The 24,175-nt window shown below is 41.4% G+C and overlaps 1 protein-coding gene across 3 annotated transcripts in view; it reads left to right on the top strand.

Annotated features, from left to right (window-relative positions):
• Positions 1–24,175, top strand: part of KCNIP1 (potassium voltage-gated channel interacting protein 1) — a 1,074,046-nt gene that overhangs the window by 695,855 nt on the left and 354,016 nt on the right. For all 3 annotated transcript variants that reach the window (XM_063447490.1, XM_063447491.1, XM_063447489.1), the window contains one exon: positions 18,407–18,514. In XM_063447490.1, coding sequence (XP_063303560.1) covers positions 18,407–18,514 — 108 coding nt within the window. The remainder of the gene's footprint in view (positions 1–18,406; positions 18,515–24,175) is intronic.

The raw sequence follows: 24,175 nt of genomic DNA, 5'->3' as shown, positions 1-24,175 counted from the left end.
CATGGAGGAGTTACGGCAATTGCTGCTGTTAGAACAGTTTTTCAATGGTCTGTCCCCAGAGGCACAGGAATGGGTGAGAGATAGAAAACCCCTCACCCTAACAGAAGCTGCAAGACTAGCAGACCAGCACTATGACGCCAGGAGGCATCATGGTAACCTCAACCGAGTTTACCCTCGACCCACCGCTCAACCTCATACAGCTACCCCTACTGCACCTACAGCAAACCCATTCTGGCAACCCCGGGGGGGCATAATCAACCCTCCAGGTATAATGGCAGAGTGAATATACAGTGCCATACGTGCAAACAATGGGGCCACATGGCGAGAGAGTGTACCCAGAACCGTGACCGCCAAGCATGGAGCCAGGTACGTCAGAATCCAGCACCAAGAGCAGCCGCCCACCACTACCAAGCGGAGCCAGCAACCCAGGAGATACTTTTTAATCAGACCGAAGAGCTCCTGGGGATACTACACGATGTGATGTTGGTACAAGTCACAGACAACAGGCAACACCGGTCCGCTTATGGATCTACCGCCCCTCTTCCAGCAGTGACCACTTCGGCCCATCCATGACCAGGGATAAGCAACAACTCGTACCCTCCCAGGTACAATACACGACCGCCAACCCGCTGCTATACCTGCAACCAGCAAGGACATATTTAAAGAGATTGCCGACAGAACAGGAACCGCCCAACCTGGCATAACCTGGGGCCACCACCCCATAACCAAGCTGCGGTACACTGTTACTAAAAAATAACCCTTTGTCCCACACACGACAGCCATATCCATAGAAGAACCCCTGGGAACCCTGCACGAAGTGAACCCCGTACAAGCCGCCTCAGACAACCGACAGGGGCACTGCCAGGTGGTACACATGGAGGGAAAGAGTATACAAGGATTACGTGACTCTGATTCCACCTTGACTCTGGTCCGGAATCATCTGGTTCCAAAGAACAATCTCACTGGGGACTGTGTGGCCGTACAAGTGGCTGGTGGAGCAATTTACAAAGTCCCCACTGCCAAGGTACATTTAGATTGGGGAGTGGGGCATGGGAATGTAGAGGTGGGGATTATGCAGAATTTGCCAGCTGATGTGCTCTTGGGCAATGACTTGGGGGAGCTCACATCCGCCTTTGTTCCCCAACCCACCGTCCAAGAAGCATACACTGTTACTCGACAGCAGGCCAACACCACAGCTCCATCCGATCACTCTGAGGCTCAGGTAGCGTGGCCAGTTATACTGCAGGGAACAGACCTTATTGGTATCGCCAGGACGGGCACAGGGAAAACATTAGCATACCTACTTCCAGGTTTTGTTCACCTGGACCTTCAGCCGTGTCCTAGAGATTAGCGTGGTGTGGGCCCTTAAAAAGCTGCAACCCTATTTGTATGGGTAGTACTCCGGACATCCCCAAGCCGATCCGTTGGCATCAGACTGTGTATGCCGGCTTGGTTCTGGGGGAGCATTGTGGCAAACCTAGCCACTTTAGGTCATATTGCAGAACATTTAAAGGTTGTCTGAAATAGCTGTGTTAACCTGGTGTAAAAATGTATTTGTGGGTTTTAGAATAGAGAGCATGCATAGGCTAACAGCCGTGAATACAATTGTTAGTTGACTCCTGGAGCCGTGAATAAAGTTGACAGTTGACTCCCTGAACTGTGTTTCGTCCGGTTACTGGGGGATTTGGGATATTGCCTTCTTTTTCAGCGCTTTACTTTGGATTACCTTCTATACCAGCGGAGATCTTGGGATTTAATATTGCAGCATCATCTCCTGAGTACAGGGATACCACCCATGTATAGGTGTGTCGGGTTTTCTGGGGGCTAAAAGACCTTATTTGGAGGGTGTGCATTCCAGTTTTCCAACTTCAAATTTTTACAGTAAGTCATCATGCACCCATGTCCCATTTGGGCCATTTTTGAATCTGGACAATATAATTTACCCTCATCAAACCATATATTTTTGAAAAGTAGACACCCTAGGGTATTTCAAATGGTGGTATTTTAACACTTTCCATGCACTAATTCTACCACCAGTCTCTGTCAAACGTTTGGGTAGTAATTTTTTTGTGTTATTTTTCACACGTATTCTACGTTAGGCATGGATTCTCAGCTCCTGTTAGGTGTTACTGCCAAAGAACAGCAACATCTCCTGAGTACAGTGATACCACCCATGTATAGGTGTGTCAGGTTCTCTGGGGGCTAAAATACCTTATTTGGAGAGTGCGCATTCCAATTTTCCAACTTGGAATTTTCACAGTTAGTCATCATGCACCCATGTCCCATTTGGGACAATCTTTTTTTTTTTTTTGCTGTGCAGATAATAATTAGAAATTGGCTCCAGGTACCCCAACGGCATTAATTGAGCTGCTTGGCTTATCTAACAAGTAGGGTAGTTGCTAAGCATTGCACATTTTTTGATTTAATAGGTACAAGATAAAGTTACATTATATTCTGTTTACGATTTGCTGGATACATGCTTAAATGTGAGAGAGAGATAACATCAGGGCCGCCCTAGGCAAAAGTAAAATTTGCCCCCCCATGTGACATCACAATGCCCCACCCATATGATCTGCCATGTTAACTAATGCCAGTGCTGCCGTGTTTACATTAAAAGGCCTGCAGGGACAGGCTATAGACACCAGAACCACTACATTAAGCTGCAGTGGTTCTGGGGACTATAGTGTTTCTTTAATGTGAGGTAAATTAGAGATTAGTGCAAAGAATAATATACTAGATTACCTACTTACAACCAGATGAGGATGATGATGGGCTCTAGCTGCAGTCTGGCTCCACTGGTCTGGTGTAGAACAGGCTCTCTGGAGGCTGTTTGTAACTGTGGTCACAAAAATCAATGTTCTGGGAGAACGGGAAGCAGCTCAATTTTTTGGGGGCCCTTTACACAGCTCAAGGTCTGGGTCCCAGGGTCCATCTTCATGTTCCACCAATGAGTTTGTTCACAGGGGGTGGAGTGTGTAGGGGATGTCCTGATATGTGTGTAAGGAATGCATTGTGTGTTTCTGTGTATGTACGGGATGCAGTGTGTTCGTCTGTTAGGGGTGCATTGAGTGTGTATAAGGGGTGAATTGAGTGTTTCTGTGTGTGTAAGGGATGCATTGTGTGTAAGGGTTGTATTGCTTGTGTGTGTGTGTGTGTGTGTAATGCATTGTGTGTTTTTCTGTCCAGCGGCAGTGTGAGTTACAGGGAGCCGAAGGTGTCGTCCTTCCTCCCCAGCGGCAGTGTGAGTTCCCGGGAGCCGAAGGTGTCGTCCTTCCTCCCCAGCGGCAGTGTGTCCTACAGGGAGCAGAGACAGTTGGTCTCTTTTTCCAGCAGCAGGACAATATTACAATAGTGGAGACATTCGGTCTCCTCTCCAGCGGCAGCCTGTGTTTCAGGTAGAGGAGCACAGCGCCCTCTCTCCACGGTGGCAGCTTGCCCTACCAAGGGGAGATACCAATCTCCCAGATGGCGCAGATGGGACCGTGGTCTCTGTGCCTTACCTACAGGGATGCTGGACAGCCTGTCCAGATCCCCAACTACCCTCACAGGGACACCTGGAGGAGGGGGTAAGTACGATTTCCCCTCCTCAGCTAACTCCTAACTTGGTCCCAGGGTTAACAGAGGAGATGGTAACCCCCACTGACCCCCATGTTCCCCTGGCTACTGAGCCGGACTATGTCCCAAGCACCCCAGCAAAAGAGCTGGCAGCTGGGCAGAGTGAAGTTGGCCTCTGCCCTCCCTTTGTCCCTTGTACAGAGCCTGATGTCCTGCAGGCTATACCAGTGGAAGAGCTGGCATCAAGGGCAGAGCGCCGCTGGCCTCTGCCCTACCGATCCCCTTGTTACAGGCCTGGCCTGCACCCCCCTCACCCCAGCAGAAGCGCTGGCATCAGGGCAGAGTGCCGCTGGCCTCTGCCCCTCAAGTCCCAACAGCATGTTGCCCCATCACCCCAGAGAAATACCCAGGTGCAATAACTGTTTTTTGTGGGTGGGCTTCTCTTGCACTTTGCTGTTGTGGGTGGGTTGTCAGACTAACTCAGGCACCGACCGACAGAAGGTCAGGTACCTGGTCAGTCTACCCCCCAAAGGGGAGATATGTGGCAAAAGTAACCTCGCCACTGTTTTTTGGAGGGGCCTGTTTGCCAGCCTCCTGCCCTGCGACTATGGCCCTGGGATGTATTGCCCTTTAAGGAACTGAGTTGGGGCTTATGGACTTATATTATGCTGTTTCTGGCCCTTTAACTGTGTTGTACAAAGAATGGGTACATTTGATATGGCACTTCGGATACAGTCGAAGTGGGCGCCATTAGACAATCAAACACGTGGCGGCGGCCATTTTAATGCAGTCGAACGCGGTCAGCAGTGTGTGCCGTCAAATCCCTGGAACGGAAATCATCCACACATTTGAACGAACACCGCTGACCTGTACCTTCCCCTACCCTTCGACACTGCGGCTGGAGACGCGTTGGTTGCGGTGGATGTGGGGGGCAGCTTTCATGCAACCCGTTCTTGGTGCTGTTGTGTGCAGCCTCAGCCATCTTAGGTTCATCACCTGGGTTGCGGATCGGTTTGGCAGTGCTGCTAGGCCTTAGTCTTAGTCCTGATGCCCGATAGTGGTCGGGCATCGGGGTGAGGACTGGGATCACGCCCGCCGGTCCAGAGGGGGGTGAACAGAGCCGGTTCCTCAAGGGTCTGAGCCCCTGGCTGGACACTGTTAGGCAGGATAGCGAGGCAGCGGCCGTCCGCTCCACTCACCGCCGGAGTAGGCCTCAACTTTGGTAGTGAAGATTTCTCCTGCAGGGGACGAATACTCATTGAGCCAGCCTCACCCTGGATCCAGTGCACTCTGCCCATCGAGGGCCGCTGTTGCCGGTCGGCATAATGGGCAAAAATCTTAGTTGTGTGGCTAAATGGTTTAGGTTTTGCTGGAGCTGGTCTGTCTTGCGACCCCAATATGTGTTAAAAAAACATCTCCCGAGTACAACGGTGCCCCCAATGTACAGGTTTTATGGGCTTTTACAAACTTACAGGGGTCAAATGTAGGGCTTTCCCCTTTTCCATGTTTGCACATTGAAATGTGCCAGATTGGTTTGCTGGGCCTATGTTGCCTTTGAGTCCATATAGCAGCTCATGAATTAAAATTAACTCCATCATGGCATACCATTTGTAAAAGTAGACAACCCAGGGTATTTAAAATGGGGTATGTGCAGTCTTTTGTAGTAGATATATATATATATACATACATACAACAAATATATCTTGGCACTCACCCTTTTAATTTCAGATGAATAAATCTTGCCTAGGTGCTCCCTTAGCGTGATAATATAATCCAATAGAGAGAAGGTGCACTCAAAGGTCTTTTTTCTTCAAACGATTATTTATTGTAATCACATCAAATTCGTCCCAATCAATGTTTCGACCCACACAAGGGTCTTTTTCAAGATCAAAATATGAGTGTAACAAGTGCAAATATATACAAAATATGAAATATCAACTTACCAATGTTTGTACTATGATATTGGTGATTATAACTTCGGCACTTGTTCACAGCACCTTATCTTTGCGGACAAAGCATGGGGAAACCCTGTATTCTTTGTATATACACGTTGCTTAGTAACGCTTACGCACATTAGACGTTGGGGGGGAATAGGGAGGCGGGGGCCCACGAAACAGTTTTGCACCGGGGCCCCATGGATTGTGTGTATGCCACTGGTGACATCAGTAAAGAAATTACACTCTGCTACAATGTAAAGTAGTAAGTGTACAGCCTGTATAACAGTGTAAATCTGTTTTCCCCTCAAAATAACTCAACACACAGCCAAGTGGAAATTTCGAAATTGGGCCCAATTAGCCATTTTCCCTCCCCGGTGTCATGTGACTCGTTAGCTCTCAGGTGTAAATGGGAGCAGGTGTGTTAAATTTGGTGTTATCGCTCTCACAGTCTCTCATACTGGTCACTGGAAGTTCAACACACTCTCTGAGGATCTGAAAAGTAGAATTGTTGCTCTACATAAAGATGGCCTAAAATATAAGAAGGTGGACAAGACCCTGAAACTGAGCTGCATCACGGTGGGCAAGACCATACAGTGGTTTCACAGGACAGGTTCCACACCGAACAGGCCTCGCCATGGTCAACCAAAGAAGTTTAGTGCATGTGCTCTGCATCATATCCAGAGGTTGTCTTTGGGAAATAGACTTATGAGTGCTGCCAGCATTGCTGCAGAGAAATGGTGGGGGTTAGCCTGTCAGTGCTCAGACCATATGATGCACACTGCATCAAATTATTCTGCATGGCGGTTGTCCCAGAAGAAAGCCTCTTCTCCAGATGATGATGCACAAGAAAGCCTGCAAACTGTTTTTCTTAAGACAAGCAGACTAAGGACATGGATTACTGGAACCATGTCCTGTGGTCCAATGAGACCAAGATAAACTTATTTGGTTCAGATGGTGTCAAGCGTGTGTGGTGGCAACCAGGTGAGGAGTACAAAGACAATTGTGTCTTGCCTACAGTCAAGCATGGTGGTGGGAGTGTCATGGTCTGGGCCTGCATCAGTGCTGCTGGCCCTGGGGAGCTACACATCATTGAGGGAACCATGAATGCCAACATGTTCTGTGACATTCTGAAGCAGAACATGATCCCCTCCCATCGGAGACTGGGCACAAGGACAGTATTCCAAAATGATAACCACCCCAAACACACCTCGAAGACGATCACTGCCTTGCTAAAGAAGCTGAAGGAAAATGTGATGGAATGGCCAAGCATTTCTCCAGACCTAAACCCTTTTGAACATCTGTGGGGCATCCTCAAATGGAAGGTGTGGGAGCACAATGTCTCTAACATCCACCAGCTCCATGATGTTGTCATGGAGAAGTGGATGAGGACTCCAGTTGCAACCTGTGAAGCTCTGGTGAACTCCATGCCCGTGGGCGGAGTAACTGTTATCATTTATTTATATAGCACATTTAATTGCAACGTTGTTGCCCAAAGTGCTTCATAGTTACATTAAAACATACAGTTATAAAAACATTAGCAGGTGTAAAAGGCTTTGTCTATGACATCACTTGCTGCTGCAGCCTGGCACAGGTCAGAGTATTTTTGCGGTTGCCATCTTCAAACGGTCGTATTTTAAAAACACTGTATTTATAAATACTACAGTGAAGAGCTTTATATTGTGAGAATCACAAGATCCAGACCTACATTTTGATGTATAGTATGTCTCTGAGATATTAACAATGAAGGCACAGTCGCAGTTTAGAAATTGCCCTTCAAATGTGAGCTTTGCAGAGTGGAGTTTCAATGAATGTCAATGGACTGCATGAGTTGCAAACAAATGGTCATATTGTGAAAACTATAAGGACTATGGCTTAGCTGTGGACATATTTAGTGGCAGCAGGGATAGCTCAACGTTTTGATATAAGATTTGTGTAGGTGGGCCTGAAAATGAGGGAGTGGTGGCAGTTTAGAAATCATGTCCTGATTTTTCAGCTTTTGCCAGCTCCCACTCTAGCTTTGCCATTCATTCCTATGGGACAAATTTTGCCACAAGAACGACGATATTCCGAGAACCATTCGCCGAAACGTTCCACAAAGTAATAGCAATCCGATCGGGAACAATCTGCACGTTTTGGTAAATTTTTGTCTATGTAGTGTAAAAACTGTGGGAGGAGTTAGGGTGGCAAATTTGGCTATAATAATAATAATAATAATATATATGTGAGATAACATTAAGTGGTCTTGCTATGCAAGAACACTTAATAATAATATATATGTGAGATAACATTAAGTGGTCTTGCAATGCAAGAACACTTAATAAAAGTCAGTTGAGGTGTGCCGAAACCGGCGTGAGGTTAGACCTGTAAAAAGAGGGCAAAAATTAAGAAAACTATTTATTTTGCAAGACATACTTTATTTAGCCAGACATTATTTGGACATTTCATGGGAAGCTAGTCTGATTTCCTTTTCGGGATTAGGAATGTACCTGTTGTATGCAGAGGATTTCCAGCGTTGGTACGTGATTACCAGAAGATGCTGTTGCCGCCCCAATACGGAATGAATGGCCAGAGAAGGAATGCGGGTTATGTCCTAGTCTGAGTATCAATGTGCGTATGTATAGCATGAACTGTTTGTTGGTTAGGGGCTTCCCTTGAATGGCTAATAGTGGAAATTTGGGGTTAGCTGTAAGCTGTACCTTAACTAAGTTATTCAATATTTGAATTGGACACCACTTGGTAGAGGTAGGGTAATATTTTATCTCTACTGGTGGTCCAGTCTGGCTAGTTTTGATATGCGAGATTGACAGGATATAATGGTCGTCTACTTTAGTTAGGTGCTTTCTTTTAAGGCATGACTTAAAGTTCCAACTTTAAGTCATGCCTTAAAAGAAAGCACCTAACTAAAGTAGACGACCCACAGAATTTTCCGTGGAGAAAGCATCCATGCTTTCTCCACGGAAAATTCCTTGGGTCTCAGGAAACCGTAATAGGATTTCCAAAAGGGCTCTTGTCTAGTAAATCGGAGATGTTCCTAAATAGGTTACTATCTGTTAGAAGTCTTTTGAGGGGATTATGAATTGTTAGTCTCTGAACGCCTCTTTAAAAACACTTTTGACAGATAAGAGGCTAAGAATGGAGCTTTGTTTGGATAAATAGTTAACATGTAGTGTTGTATGCCTGTTAAGTAAAGTTTGATTGTATTGTATGCTAATTTTAGAGATATGTGGCAAAAGGTTGTGAACGCAACCATGGTTTCTATGGAAAAAAACATTTATTACATTCTAATCACGTACACATTTTTTAAACAGAGCATATGCTCTGGCATAGGTTTTTTTAGTATTGAGTGAAAAAACAGCCTGTGCGAGCGATCTACTGTGATTTAACAGGGTATTCAGAGCAATATTTGGTCTGTGAACTGTGGAGGTTCTTTGGGCTGTAAGTTTGCTGTCTGATGGATTCTGAAAAATTCCTGTAAATTAGAATGTGAGAGTGTGTCAGCTGCATTATTGTGAACACCTGGAACGTGGATACAACTTAGACAGAACTGTAGATTTGCCGCTAACCAGGTAAGTTTCCTTACTAAGTTCATGATTGTAAGTGACTGAGAGCGGCCTTTATTAATAATGTTACAAGCTGCTAGGTTGTCTGAAAAGCACCTAACTGATTTACCTCTCCACTCTTTACCCCATATGTGTGCTGCAACTACAATCAGGAAAATTTCAAACAGTGCTGAGGTCTTGTTGAAATTTTCTATGGAGGAAGTTTCTGGTGGCCAAGAGTCATTGCCAAAAATCGCTGCGTTACATAGTTACATAGCTGAAAAGAGACTTGCATTCATCAAGTTCAGCCTTCCTCACATATGCTTTTGCTGTTGATCCAAAAGAAGGCAAAAAACCCAGTCTGAAGCGATTCCAATTTTGCAACAAACTAGGAAAAAATTCCTTCTTGACCCCAAAATAGCAGTCAGATGTCTCCTTGGATCAAGCAGCTATTAGCCCACTAATTAGAAATTGTATCCCTGTATGTTATGTTTTTGCAAGTATTTATCCAATTGCAGTTTAAACATCTTTATAGACTGACAAAACCACCTCTTCCGGCAATGAATTCCATATCCTTATTGCTCTTACTGTAAAAAAAACCTTTTCTTTGCCTTAGATGAAATCTCCTTTCTTCAAGCCTAAATGTGTGACCTCGTGTCCTATGTATAGCCCTGTTTATGAATAGATTTCCAGATAATGGTTTGTAATGGCCCCGAATATATTTGTATAAGGTTATCATATCCCCTCTAAGGCGCCGTTTTTCCAAACTGAAGAGATTTAAATGTTTTAACCTTTCTTCATAACTAAAATGCTCCATTCCTTTTATCAATTTTGTAGCTCGTCTCTGCACTTTTTCTAGTTCCATGATATCCTTCTTTAGAACAGGTGCCCAAAATTGCACAGCATATTCAAGGTGTGGTCTTACCAGCGATTTATAAAGAGGCAAAATTATATTTTCATCTCGAGAATTTATGCCCCTATTTATACATGAAAACCGATGGCTCCTGATGTGTCAGTCTAAATTACTGGGTAATTGTCAGAGATGGGGGGAATTAATAATAACCTGCCATTCCAAGAGGATAGAAATAGATGCCACATATTTAAGTCGGCCCTAGCCGGTTGATCTAAGTTACTTTTGGAATCGTCATCGAGGAGACCGTTTCAGAGAGTAGAGAATTATGGAAATGAAAGACCTCCCTTGAGGTATTCATAGCAAAATTGAGTGACCCTAGAAGTGACTGAAGTTCTTTCCTGGTGCAAGACCCTTGTGAGGTGCAGATATCAATACATGCTAAAATCCTATCTACCTTTGCTTGAGGCAGGCTAGCTTGCATGGAAACTGAATTTAGTGTTATCCCCAGGAACGTAATCTCAGTGTTGGGACCTTCTGTTTTGTCCAGGGCTACTGTAACTCCTAAATTCTCAAATAGTGACAGCATGTGATGTAGACTGCCTGGTGTGAAGTGGTGTGGTTTAATAGAGAGAAAATCGTCCAAATAGTGAATGACTACTGGACATCTGCATTTGTTAAGTAAGAGCCAGGTCAATGTTTCAACGAAAATATCAAAAATCTTAGGGCTACTTTTGGAGCCAAAAGTCAGTCTTGTTGTGAAATAATACTTGTCTTCCCACTTAACGCCATGCAGGTGCCAGAGTGATTGATGAATTGGTAGTAGTTTGAATGCATTTGTAATATCTGTTTTACTTAACCAAGCTGTCTTGCCAGAGTTAATGATAGCTTGTATGGCATCTTCTTTTCTTGCATATTGTAATGAGAAATGCTTGGATGGTATAAGTGCATTTAAGATAGGTGTAGTGGAAGAGTAAGGTGCTGAAAAATCTATGATGAGTCTTTTTTATTATTAAACTTCCCTGTAGCTATGCCTAGAGGGTCCGTTATCCAGGAGGTGAAAGATGGGGTAGTGGAGGGCCCAATCATGAAACCATTCTCAATTTCTTTATTGAGGAGTTCTTGCAAACTACTTGGGTCAATGAGTGCTGACTGTAGGTTGGGGCATTCTAGAATTTCTGTGGGGAGTGCAGCAAAACCCGTGTGAAACCCATTAGTGAAACCAGAGGTGAGAAATTCTACCAGATCTGAAGAAGTATAATCAGACAGGTAACATTGCAAATTAGATACTTTTATTGGTGTAGAAGATCTTTTAGGGTACAATCTGTTTGGACATATTGTTTTAGCATGTGCTCTGAAACTAAGTGAGCAAACGTGAAGGAGTCTGCAAGCACTGTAACTACATCCTCCAGCATTGAAGTTGTTACAGACTTGAGCCTTCCCAAGAAAAATGATAGACCTGCCTAGTTTATTTCTCATTTCACTTTGGGCCATATTGGGTTGAAACTCGGGGTTGGCATTGCTAGTGGAAGGAATTGCTACGTTGCTGGGAAGTTAACAGTATGAGCTACTGAGGAACATATTGCACATGATGGTGTTTTAAGACCCGCAAAATGTCTACAAAATAATTCTGTTTCTAACTTGCCCCAGTCGGTAGGAGTATTATATTGGGCCAGTGACGCAGCAGATCTAGAAGTGAAGGAATTGTGGTAGTCGTAAAAAGTGTATCCTCCGTATTTATACGCCAATTCTATCAGCTTATGTAAGTATAAATGAGGTTTCTCTGTACGGTGGGGAAAAGCAGAACAAATCACGTCCCTATACAGGCCGAAAGCCAGGACAAATTCTGAAATATTTTACTTCCTGTTTAGTCTCAGATCCCTAGATTTCATTACTATGGACAAGTCATCCAACGTGTATTATCTTTTCTCAATTACGTCTTGTGATGCTATGAGCAGAGAAGCCAGATTAATGTATTTTCCTTCTAATATGTCCCGTTTAATGTTTTGTGGGATGAGATGTACTGGGTTAATGATATTATTACTTTTTGTGGGTAGGGGGTTAACGTTACCTCCTGGGTTAGGCTCTGGCTGCGCTATAGGTACTGGAGCCTCCGGAATGGTTGGTCAGTTATTGGACTCCAAATTATCCAACCAGTTATTTATTGTGGCCTACTTTAAATTATTGTTATAAAACTAGAGAGCGTAAACTAAGGTATAACTATTAGCATATTAATTCCTGCCTGGGAGTTTAATAAGATTGCCTCTTCACTCTCAAATAGTTGAATTTTCTTACGGATTTCCATGAGATCTTCTTTCACGTCCTGTATAGTAATCAACATAAGATCCAATGAGCACTTATTGAGTACTAGGGTCCAATCCTTGCATACTTTGGATTTCATTCTACCAATGGTTGGTATATTATGGACTCGAAAGCCCCTTGGTATTTGTTTGGCCCTATGATAATCAGATAAAAAGAGTCCGTGTAGGTCCAAATCTATTTCTTTTTAAGTTTCAAAAGTTTAAAGTATACATCACATGTAGTGGTTGTGGTAGGTAAAGTCAAACTTGTTGAATCCCATAAGATTTCATCAGCCTGTTCATTAGAGAATTGAAGAGTATTTGCCTGGGTTGCATAGGCTCCTGAATCTTGGAGAAAATTATCCATAATCAGGGGATACCACTTTAAGAGAAAAAAATCTTTCAGACAGCGCTTGATCGAAACAAAAATACTTCTTTATCCTTCCTTCAGGGGATACCACTTTAAGAGAAAAAAAAACTTTTTAACCAGCACTTGATCAAACCAAAATACTTCTTTATTCTTCCCTCTTCAATATGGAGTTACTTAAAAAGTTATCCAATTTTAAAGATTAAAATGATATGCTTTATTGGTATGCATTAAAAAATATAGCAAAGAAAAAATGGTAACTGTTTAAAAAACAATACAAAATGTACTGAGAGTGTCCCAATGTTTGCGTTAATCCTTTCTTTCCAGAGGATCTGTTTTCATTCAATTAGTGGGTGCATAGAGAAGGGTCCTTGGGAGGATCCAATATATAAACAAAAAAGAGCCTCTTGCACTCCTACTTAAAATATGTAACCAGGTGCCAGGTCCCAATAATATATAAATCAAAAAAGCATTTACCGGCACTCTTGGAGTAAATTCATTCAGTTTATTTGTAGGTAGAACCAGTCAACGTTTCAGCTCCCGTTTCAGCTTTCATCAGGACACACAAGGATCCAATATATAAACAAAAAAGAGCCTCTTGCACTCCTACTTAAAATATGTAACCAGGTGCCAGGTCCCAATAATATATAAATCAAAAAAGCATTTACCGGCACTCTTGGAGTAAATTCATTCAGTTTATTTGTAGGTAGATCCAATATATAAACAAAAAAGAGCCTCTTGCACTACTACTTAAAATATGTAACCAGGTGCCAGGTCCCAATAATATATAAATCAAAAAAGCATTTACCGGCACTCTTGGAGTAAATTCATTCAGTTTATTTGAGAGTGAAGAGGCAATCTTATTAAACTCCCAGGAAGGAATTAATATGCTACTTAAACTTAATGAGGAGTTGTTAAAATATAAAAATCAGTTGATAAAGTTCAAAAGACAGAAAATGGAACGTATACAACAAGACTACTCTGAGCACACTGTCTATAGATGGCTGTCGGGAGAACAACGTACTCGCCCAAGAAGATTTAGAAAGCGAATAATAAAACCTAACGTTATGACAATAGTTGTCACCTCTGGTGAATTAGGGTCAGAAAATGAAGGACGTCATTCAACTCAGCCAAGGGATTTTTTAGAAATGGAGGTACGGTCGGAAAATATACTTCCACAGAGAATTTCCACAAGGAACAAAAACAAAAGCGAAAAAGATCTGCCACTAGAAGGGGACAAAAAGGACGGACCCACTGGACTCAGACGGAAACCAACAGTGGGGAAATAATCCCTGTCTTTAATTTATCAGATAGACCACTTAATCATCAGGAACTGGACATTCTGAATAAGGGACTTTCATTTATACCCACTAAGGCTCCAAACCATTTTCAGTGGAACGTGGAACTATACAAATTTGGCCGCACACTTAGGTTGAAAGATTTCTTTAATAAAAACCAAAAACCTGGGGATCAAAATTTAAAACCTAACCAACAATTTTTTCGAAAACCTAGCCAATTCGATCCTCCAACAAACAAACCCACGATCAGAACATTTCTATCCACTGTGAAGAATGAGACCATGGATGCCTTAAAGAAACACAAACCACTATATTGGAATTTCACAAAGGAACAACATACATTGGTACGTCGTCTGGCGTCAGACCCAACAATTGTAATTCGACCCGCAGATAAGGGCGGGGGTATCGTGGTACTCAATTACTCTTATTATGCGAGTGAGATCCATAAACAACTGGCAGTAGAAACAACCTACCAACCGTTGGATAGAGATCCGACTAGCGATATTGCACAGAAAATTGAGGAAACACTTCTATTTGGACTGAGGGCAGGCTTTATTGGAATGGATCTGTTTGAATATCTGCAGAAAACCCACCCTCGTACTCCTGTGCTATATACGCTTCCAAAGATCCATAAAAATCCAACTAACCCACCGGGTAGACCAATTGTGTCGGCAGTGGATGGCATCTTGGAACCCATAGCCAAGTATCTTGATCATCTTTTTAAACAACCAGTCACTGCGATTCCAACTTGTATTAAGGACACAAATAGTCTTCTATATAATCTTAGACAAATAGAAGAATTTGATGGGTTATTCATTACTATGGATGTCAACAGTTTATATACTGTTATCCCGCACGAAGAGGGCATTGAGGCCATGAGGCAGTTATTGTCCAAATCTACACATTATTGTGGACCTCCCATAGAGTACACAATGGAATTGCTGTCCTTGGCATTACGAAACAACTATTTTAGGTTTGAGACTCAATGGTTCCTACAAGTCTCAGGCACATCTATGGGGGCAGCGATGGCCCCCATGTATGCCAATACGTTCATGTTTGATTTTGAGCAAAAATACATTTTGACACGATACCAGAACCAAATAGTACGATATTATTGATTTATCGATGACATCTTAATACTCTGGAATGGAACACGTGAAGAAGCGGACACACTGATTGAATATGTTAATAACTTACCGACACCAATCAAAGTAACCTCACATATTGATTCGAAAAATTTCCAATTTCTTGACATAGAACTATTATCAATCACAAACTTGAGTACAAATTGTACACTAAACCCACGGACCGGAACACCATTCTGCACGCCGAAAGTTTCCACCCGCCACATTTGAAAAAATCATTACCACTCTCTCAATTCTTGAGAGTATACAGGAACAACTCTCAAGAAGAACAACGGGAGGAACAATTGAGAATGATGTACTCAAAATTTGTAAAGAGGGGGTACAGACGCCCTATATTGGAAAATGCTCTGTGTCAAGCTAAATAACAATATTCTAACAAGGAGAGAACCCCTCCAAAGGAAACAGCAACAAGAGTAGTTATTTCCCATGAAATTACACTCCGCAAGTAAGGAAATAACGGAGTCCATCAGCCGGAATTGGAACATGATACAACAAGATCCGACGCTTCCAAAAGAACTAACATCTAAACCTATGTTCTGCTATAAGAGAAATAGAAATTTAAGGGATTTATTAGTGAAAACGGATCCCATCCATTGTTATAATCCCTCGCAAAGAGGGAATGGATGCATTAGATGCCTAGGGTGTGTAACCTGCGGGCATATCATTCCATCTAAGACACTTTCTCACCCACATACGGGAAAACACTGTCGCACAAAATTTGTCATATATAAACTCACATGTCCTTTTGGACTGAGTTATATAGGAAAGACAGAGACAGCTCTGTGCGAGAGAATCAGAGGCCACAGGTCAAGCATCCGTCTTGCCTATCGAGATGGCAGATCGAACAATCCTGTGGCCAGACATTTCTTGGAAAAGCAACACCCACTTTCTTCTCTGCGGTTTGTGGCGTTTGATCATATCCCGTCGTCGGCTAGAGGGGGAAATCAAGAAAAACTTCTCTTACAGAGAGAGACTTATTGGATATTGGAATTGGACACTTTGGCTCCGAAAGGCTTAAATGAAAAATGTTCCTTTATTTCGTTCCTATAATTTTTTAACTACTGCTGCATTACTATATCCTTCTAATCTATTGGAGTCTAGAGAAATAATGTTTTTTCCACAGGAACCTCACTAGGAAAGATGACCCCTGGTGATGATCCCCTGGAGAAAGGTTTCTTTAGTTTTTTTTAAATAATTATGTTATGAATTTAGTTTATGCATTTATAATATTGTAAAGTATGGCAACCTAACACTCACCAACAGCTGTATACATGAATATCAGGACAGACATCAAATAACCCTTCCGTAACCACTAACACATTATCACAAGAGTAATAATTCATTACACCTATTAATTATAGGGATATACACTATGTAATTTATAGTAGGTTTGTATATATATATATTTTGTGACTGTTTTGTATTATGGATTGCCTTTTTTAGGTAATATAATATATATATTGATATTTAAAATAAAAACTCATAACACTATCTTATAGTATAATTGATTCACTTATGATTATATTTCAGTGGCACATTTAACAAATTGTGTGATAACCTTACTTTATGATTGTTAGTTTAAATTGTTTACGCTCACTTATTTATTAAGTAGTTTTCTGTTTTCACTTATTTACGTGTCACATACTGATTGATAGATCCCCTGAGTCTGAAGCATATTCTATGTCTTTGCTCTGCTCATTCTCATTTACTCCTGCTGGCACGGCTAGTGCCGGTTGCCATAGCAACCGATCACTGCGTTATGAAGTGGGTGGCGTTGTTTATGAAAGGAGACTTTCTCCTACCGGTGGCTGTTTACATAGTAGCAACCATGGGCGATCGCATTGGCGGTTGCTAGGATACTGTGACGCTTCCTGGGTTAACACATGACCCCCCCTCCATCACGTGATGCGGAAGTGTGGACTGCTGCGGCACATGCGCTGTGATGCCGGGTACACTCCGTGCAGGAGGAGTGATGAGTTACAGCTGATTTGGTGAGAGTTTATTGGATGAGATGTCTTATATATGTTTGTCTTTTGCAATATTTTATGCCTTGTGTGTCCTGATGACAGCTCCGACCGGGAGCTGAAACGTTGACTGGTTCTACCTACAAATAAACTGAATGAATTTACTCCAAGAGTGCCGGTAAATGCTTTTTTGATTATATATATATATATATATATATATATATATATATATATATATATATATATTATTTATTTTATTATTTATTACACACATATGTGATGAATGAGTGATACAACTAGTGCAAACTAAATATTATTCAAATCAGTGGTTATTTGAGGCCGATATGAATTTTAGTTCATGACAGGTTTATGAAGCAAGTACACCATTACATCTGACATACAAATAAATACTTAAAATGGCATTTGAACAAATACAGCATTTAAGAATGTAAATACACACACACACACATTACTGCATATGTATATTCTGGGTGTACCCTTATTCTTTCTTATCTGTGTATTTTTGGTATCCTGATCAGACTCTTTGATTTGGACACATCACTCCTTCATTCAAAGATGCCCCATCAGTTAAGCATACAGTTTAGGATAGGCTCTCGTAATATTTGCCTGAGACCATTCATTTAAAGTAACTTTGAAAGTCTTTAAACTGTACATTTTTGTGCATGAACCATGACTGCTGAACCCCAACAACCCCATGCCCAATAAATAAAACAATGACAACCCACTACATGGTTAAAAGCATAGGCTACAGCTTTTTATGAGTTCCATAACCATGTAACGTAAACTTGAACATAACTCTAAGTATGCCTACAACCAAGTAGACAGGCAATTGTAATCCCCAGGCTCTAGCCCGAGTGCATGTCTCCCCAGAGCCCACCAGAGGCAGCGTGACCACTTCCAAACTCCTTATGCTGGCCAGGTACTTCCAGAATCTGTGACAAAAAAGAAACACGAAAAATGCAAATATTGGGAGGGTGGGACATGTACCCTCATGGTAAGTGAGCCTCCCTCCTGCCATTTGTATACAAAGTAACATGCAGCTGCTCCTAATTACCCTTTCCATGACTGCTGGCCAGCAGTCTTGCACCCCTTCCCCGCTGGTAAGTATTGTATGTTATGGGTGTGCCTCCTTGTGTATTTTTTATGACATTTATTTGAAATTGAGGGTATATTATACCACCTGTATTTAAAGAACAATGTAATAATGACATGATGGCCACAGTTAGTAATTACAGCTACATGAAGCATCACTTCTATAAAGTGCATTGCAAATTGGTATAACACAATGCAAATAATCCATCATTAAATGTATCTAACCACCTCTTTGCAAATAGTTTTTGTATATAATGTGTATTGTTTTAGTGGGTCTCCTCAGATCCTTAATGTTTGAGGAAGATATATCGATCATATTGTATTTATTCCCTTGGCAGGATTTTGTGACCGCTTTATCAGTTCTCTTACGAGGGACGATTCATGAAAAGCTGAGATGGACCTTTAATCTCTATGACATAAACAAAGATGGACATATAAATAAGGAGGTAATTAAAAACAATCAATGCATTGTATCTCTCACAATACAGAATGTTTTTATTCAAGTCGCAATAAATGGTTAGTACTTAAATACACATACACTCAATATATTTTGTTTTTCTGTGTATTCATCTGTGTCTGAATAGTGAATTGTCATTACTGAAAATGTATCATAATGAATGGCATGAATTTTGTCAGATATTTGTGTATTGAAATGCATTACATGCTGTTCCGCATTAAGGTATGTGAAGGTTTAAGATATCACATGAATTAAAGGGGACAGTATAGTCACCAAAACAACTTCAGCTTAATGAAGCAGTTTTGGTGTATAGATCATGCCCCTGCAGTCTCACTGCTCAATTATCTGCCATTTAGGAGTTAAATAACTTTGTTTATACAACTTTAGCCACACCTCCCTTCATGTGACTTACACAGCTTTCCTAAACACTTGCTGGAAAGAGTTATCTAATGTTTACACTTCCTTTATTGCAAATTCTGTTTAATATAGAATTTTCAAACGCCTGCTATGTTAATAACTTGCTGGAGCATGCAGGAGTCTCCTGTTTGTAATTAAAGTTTGATTTACAGAGCAGGAGATTTAAAGTAAAGTAAGTTACAATTTTGTTTTCATGCAGACTGTGTCAGTCACAGCAGGAAGGTGTGTGTAGGGCTGTATAAACAGAAACAAAAGTGATTAAACTCTTAGATGGAAGAGAATTGTGTAGTGGAACTTCAGAGGCATGAGCTATACACCAAAACTGCTTAATTAAGCTAAAGTTGTTTTGGTGACACTAAACCTTTAGGCAAGCAATACATTATGGATCTCTTGTTACCCTGTACTTAGACTGCCTGTAGAAGAATCAAAGAAGACCATAGGGTTTGTGTAAACATAGGTTTGGAGAAATCCTAGGTTTATGTTAATTTAGTCTTAGAATACATATGGCTGTGATTCTCATTATTTTCAGTTAGATGAAAATGATAGTTGCATTCCAAAGCAAAAAAAAAAAAAAATATGTCTTAACCATACATGACTCCTATGCTCCCTAATCCCATTGTAATAATATGGTGTACTAGGCTTTCCCACTGAAAGCTGCATTGACTGAATTCTTTAACAAAGCACAACATGTGGGTAAATCAAATTGGTGGGTAAAAAATGTAATCAAATGGAACGGGGAGAAATTAGAAGGTATAATTTGGACTTCTTCCTTTGCCCAAGTCTAGTATACATATACATATTGAAAATAATGAATGAAAGAGAGATGCAGCAGCTACCTCAAGAAGCATCAGGGGCAGCCACAGGATCTCACCTCCCAAAAAACAGGGTGGGCACCTAAACTGGTCTCACTCAAAGGATGTGCCACTCACTCCGCCCCAACACACACACACCGTTCACACACACACACACACACCCTCCTTCACAGACACAGCAACCTTCACAGACAGAGAAAAAAAAGTAGAATAGAAAAAAAAATAGGAGTACATATTTAAAAAAATTTAAAAAAATATATATAAATAAAAATCGCACTATAAAATTAGTTACTTCTACACTGATGGGCAGTAAGGAAATGTTACTATCAACAAAGTTACAAAAGCAGGCGGTAGGTATTAAATGGTTGACTAACCCTGGGCTGAACTAACCATTCATAGCTTAATGATAGAGGTCCAAAAAGGTAGAACCAGATATCCCTCAGACTAAAAAAAGTACCATAACTTAAAGTGAAGTCCACAAAGTGCTACCTATCATTTGTCAAATAAACAGTGACAAAAAAAACGCCATCATGTGTTTCGGCATGCTCACAGGCGGTCGTCGGGGGTAGAAAGCATGCTACAGATATTGACCGGATTTTAGATATGCTACCAAAAGTTAGCCATCTGGTTAAGTGCTCTAAGCTGTGGAGGCCTGACCATCCCTGGAAGGGTCACATGAAGACCCCACGTCATTTGACTCCTCCCTTCTATGTCCTCATGTGAAGAGTATTCCTCTAAATGGCCGAACGGGGGAGGGGGAGATCCCAAATGTATGGCTCCCCATCCTCTGATGGGTACAAATTATGGAGGAGGGTCGAATAATGCGTCCACCCTAAAATAATTAATAGAAAGAAGAAAGAACAAAACCCATCCACTCCCACAGTCTAGTAAAAATAGCAAGCAAACCCTATCTTTTATTAGAATCCAGTAAAAACAATGTAGTAGCTTGAAATAGTGTGATACTCCGAGAGAATAAAATGGGAAAACCAAACAAAATAGTTGGCAAAATGATGATTACCACCCTTTAATTCCCACTCAGGAAAAGGGTTATCTCCACAGTAAAACCTAAGGTCCATAATAGGAAAGGAAGGGATATGATAGAAAGTCAAAAGAACATAGTTCTACCTTATAGCATTGAACACACTAAATAGCCAAGCAAGTTAGTCAGGCTTTATCACACTAAATATAAGGTAGAAATCAGTCCCAGATGACCCACAGTACAAAAAGAGAGGAGGGGGAATCCCCAAATAGACGAAACACGTGGAGACATAAGAAAAATGTTTTGTGTAGTTGGTGTAATTAGGCTAGACCAGGGGTAGTTAACCTGGTCCCTACCGCCCCCTAGTGGGTGGTTTGGGATTTCAGGTGGGCTGTGATGGGTTCTGCAGAAAATGTCCAGTGGGCTTCGATGGCCCTGGATCAAGGCAGGCAGTGGAGATCCTTTCATGGTCAAAGGTGATCCTTCTATAGGAGAATAGCCAAAAAAAGGGAAATAAAGTATACACCTATCCCAATAGGCACCAAATGTGCACTATCTCATTTTTCTATATATAAAAAGGGGGGACCTCATTGGTTGTGCACATGGGCAGATAACTCCACAATTGTAAAATAACACTCATGGAGCACCAAGATCTACATGGTATGTGTGTTGAATAGTAACACAATCCACATCCAATTTACACTTAATATCATCTTCTGGTATCAGCATACTAATGAAAGAGTAGTATGGCATAGACCCCACAAATAACTGTAGAGTGAGCATTCTCACTGAGAAAGGGGAGATAGGCATTATGTGTTGCCAAGCTTAACTCTAAAGAGAAAGCCTGACTAATGCTGATTGTGTATGGGCTGACTTTAACGGAACACTATATTCACCTAAATTACTTTAGTTAAATAAAGCAGTTTTAGTGTATAGATCATTCCCCATGCAATTTCACTACTCAATTCACCGTCATTTAGGAGTTAAATCACTTTGTTTCTGTTTATGCAGCCCTAGCCATACCTCCCCTGGCTATGATTGACAAAGCCTGCATGAAAAAAAAAACTGGTTTCACTTTCAAACAGATGTAATTTACCTTAAATCATTGTATCTCAATCTCTAAATTGAACTTTAATCATATACAGGAGGCTCCTGCAGGGTCTAGCAAGCTATTAACAAAGCAGGGGATAAGAAAATCTTAATTAAACAGAACTTGCAATAAAGAAAGCCTAAATAGGGCTCTCTTTACAGGAAGTGTTTATGGAAGGCTGTGCAAGTCACATGCAGGGGTGTGTGACTAGGGTTCATAAACAAAGGGATTTAACTCCTAAATGGCAGAGGATTGAGCAGTGAGGCTGCAGGGGCATGTTCTATACACCAAAACTGCTTCATTAAGCTAAAGATGTTCAGGTGACTATAGTGTCCCTTTAACTCTAAAGGGAAAGCCTGACGGATTGTGTATGGGCGGCTGTGAAGTCCTTAATGGCATAGTTCCCTGCCAGTGGCCTGAATAGTAATGTCACAATAAGTAGACACACATAGCCCACTTATGCCATCCAGATATGTGTATGTTAAGAAACCATTAAAGAAATTAATAAAATAAATAAAAAGAAAAGAGTTATAAAACTGTTATTAATGCATCTGTATGGAATTTTAAATATTAATCAGATAAATGGGGAAAACGAGAAACCCTAATTTAACCCTGGAGGGGACAAAGTGTTCAAGCAATAAATCCAGAAGGCCTTCCTCTGCCAGGATCTATTGTCCCATCCTCTCTCATGTGGTGGTTGGGGTATAGATACAAGTCCCATAAAATGAATGCCTGTTAAGCAGTGGTTACGGTGTTGATGTTTTTTGATCTAGGTGTCTAGATATTGGTGTCTTCATCTCTTTACCAAGTTGACCTGCTCCCAAATCCGACATTTGTAAGGTCTAAAGGTCTTCCCTACATATTTGAGACCACACAAACATGTCAACAGGTACACCACTCCTACTGAATGGCAGTTTAAAAAAGAATGGTACTTGAAGGATTTTGTATTTGTGCTGTTGGAAACACCGTTGACAGTCTAGAAATATAAGGACAGGCACTACAGTTTCCATGTTAAAATGTCCCTAATAGTAAGTATTGTCCAATGGAGCCTGTAGAGGGGGAACTAAGGTGACTTGGCACGAAAATGTCCTTCAAGTTTCTTCCTCTACAAGCAGTAACTGAAAGAGAGGGGGTAGCATTCTTAAGATTTCTGTCAGAGGTCAATATAGGCCAAAACATTTTGAGGTTCCTCAATAAGAAGTTCCCGTTCTGCCTGTGGAGATTAATCGACCCTCCTCTATAAAGGAGGAGTAAAGTTGGATGCAACAGAGTTTAGGTGACCCCCCTGTTTGGGAGGTGAGATCCTGTGGCTGCCCCTGATGCTTCTTGATGTAGCCACCACATCTCTTTCATTCATTATTTTCAATATGTATACTAGACTTGAACAAAGGAAGTAGTCCAAATTATCCATTCTAATTTTTCTCTGTTCCTTTTGATGAAATTATTCTACCCACCAATTTGATATATCTGCATCTTGTGCTTTATCAATGAATTCACTCAATGCTGCTTTCAGTAGGAAAGCCTAGTAAGCCATATAATTACAATTTGATTAGGGTGCATATGAGTCAAGCATTATTTTTGGTACAATTGGTAGCCATCGGAGGATGGGCAGAGCCATACCTTTAGGATCTCCCCCTTCCCTTTGTCAGCCATTCAGAGGGATACTCTTCACGCAAGGACACCGAAGGGAGAAGTCAAATGACGTGTGGTCTTAATGCGACCCTCCCAGGGGTGGGCAGGCCTTTATAGCTGAGAGCACTTAACCACATGGATAATAATTTGGTAGGATATTTAAAATACAGTCAGTATCTGTAGTTTGCTTTCTGCCCCTAAAGATGGCTGGTGAGCACGTCGAAACACATGTTGGGTGTTTTTTTGACCCATTTTATTTCTGACACATGATGAGTAGCACTTTAAGTTATGGTACTTTTTGCAGTCCGAGGGATATCTGGTTAAGTTAAGCACTAGCTATATGTGGTGCTGACGTAAATAGGGATTGCATAGGGATTGATCTTCTCCTTTTGGCTTTTCTATATAGTTCTTGGTAATAGTTTTTTCAACCTTTTTGGACCTCTATCATTAAGCTATGAATGTTTAGTCTAGCCTAACTACACATTTTTTATGTCTCCAGTTACCCATGTTTGCATATTTGGGGATTCCCCCTCCCCTCTTTTTGTACTTTGGTTCATGTGGGACTGATTTCTACTTTATATTTAGTGTGACAGAGCCTAACTAACTTGCTTAGCTATTTATTCAATGCTATACGGTAGTACTATGTTCTTTTGACTTTCTATTATATCGCTACCTTCCCTATTATGGTCCCTAGGTTAACCTTTCTCTTGAGTGGGAATT

Source organism: Pelobates fuscus, chromosome 3 (assembly GCF_036172605.1).
Source record: "Pelobates fuscus isolate aPelFus1 chromosome 3, aPelFus1.pri, whole genome shotgun sequence".
Lineage (NCBI taxonomy): Eukaryota > Metazoa > Chordata > Amphibia > Anura > Pelobatidae > Pelobates > Pelobates fuscus.
Note: the sequence above shows the minus strand (reverse complement) of the source record. Positions and strands in the feature narration are given on the sequence as shown.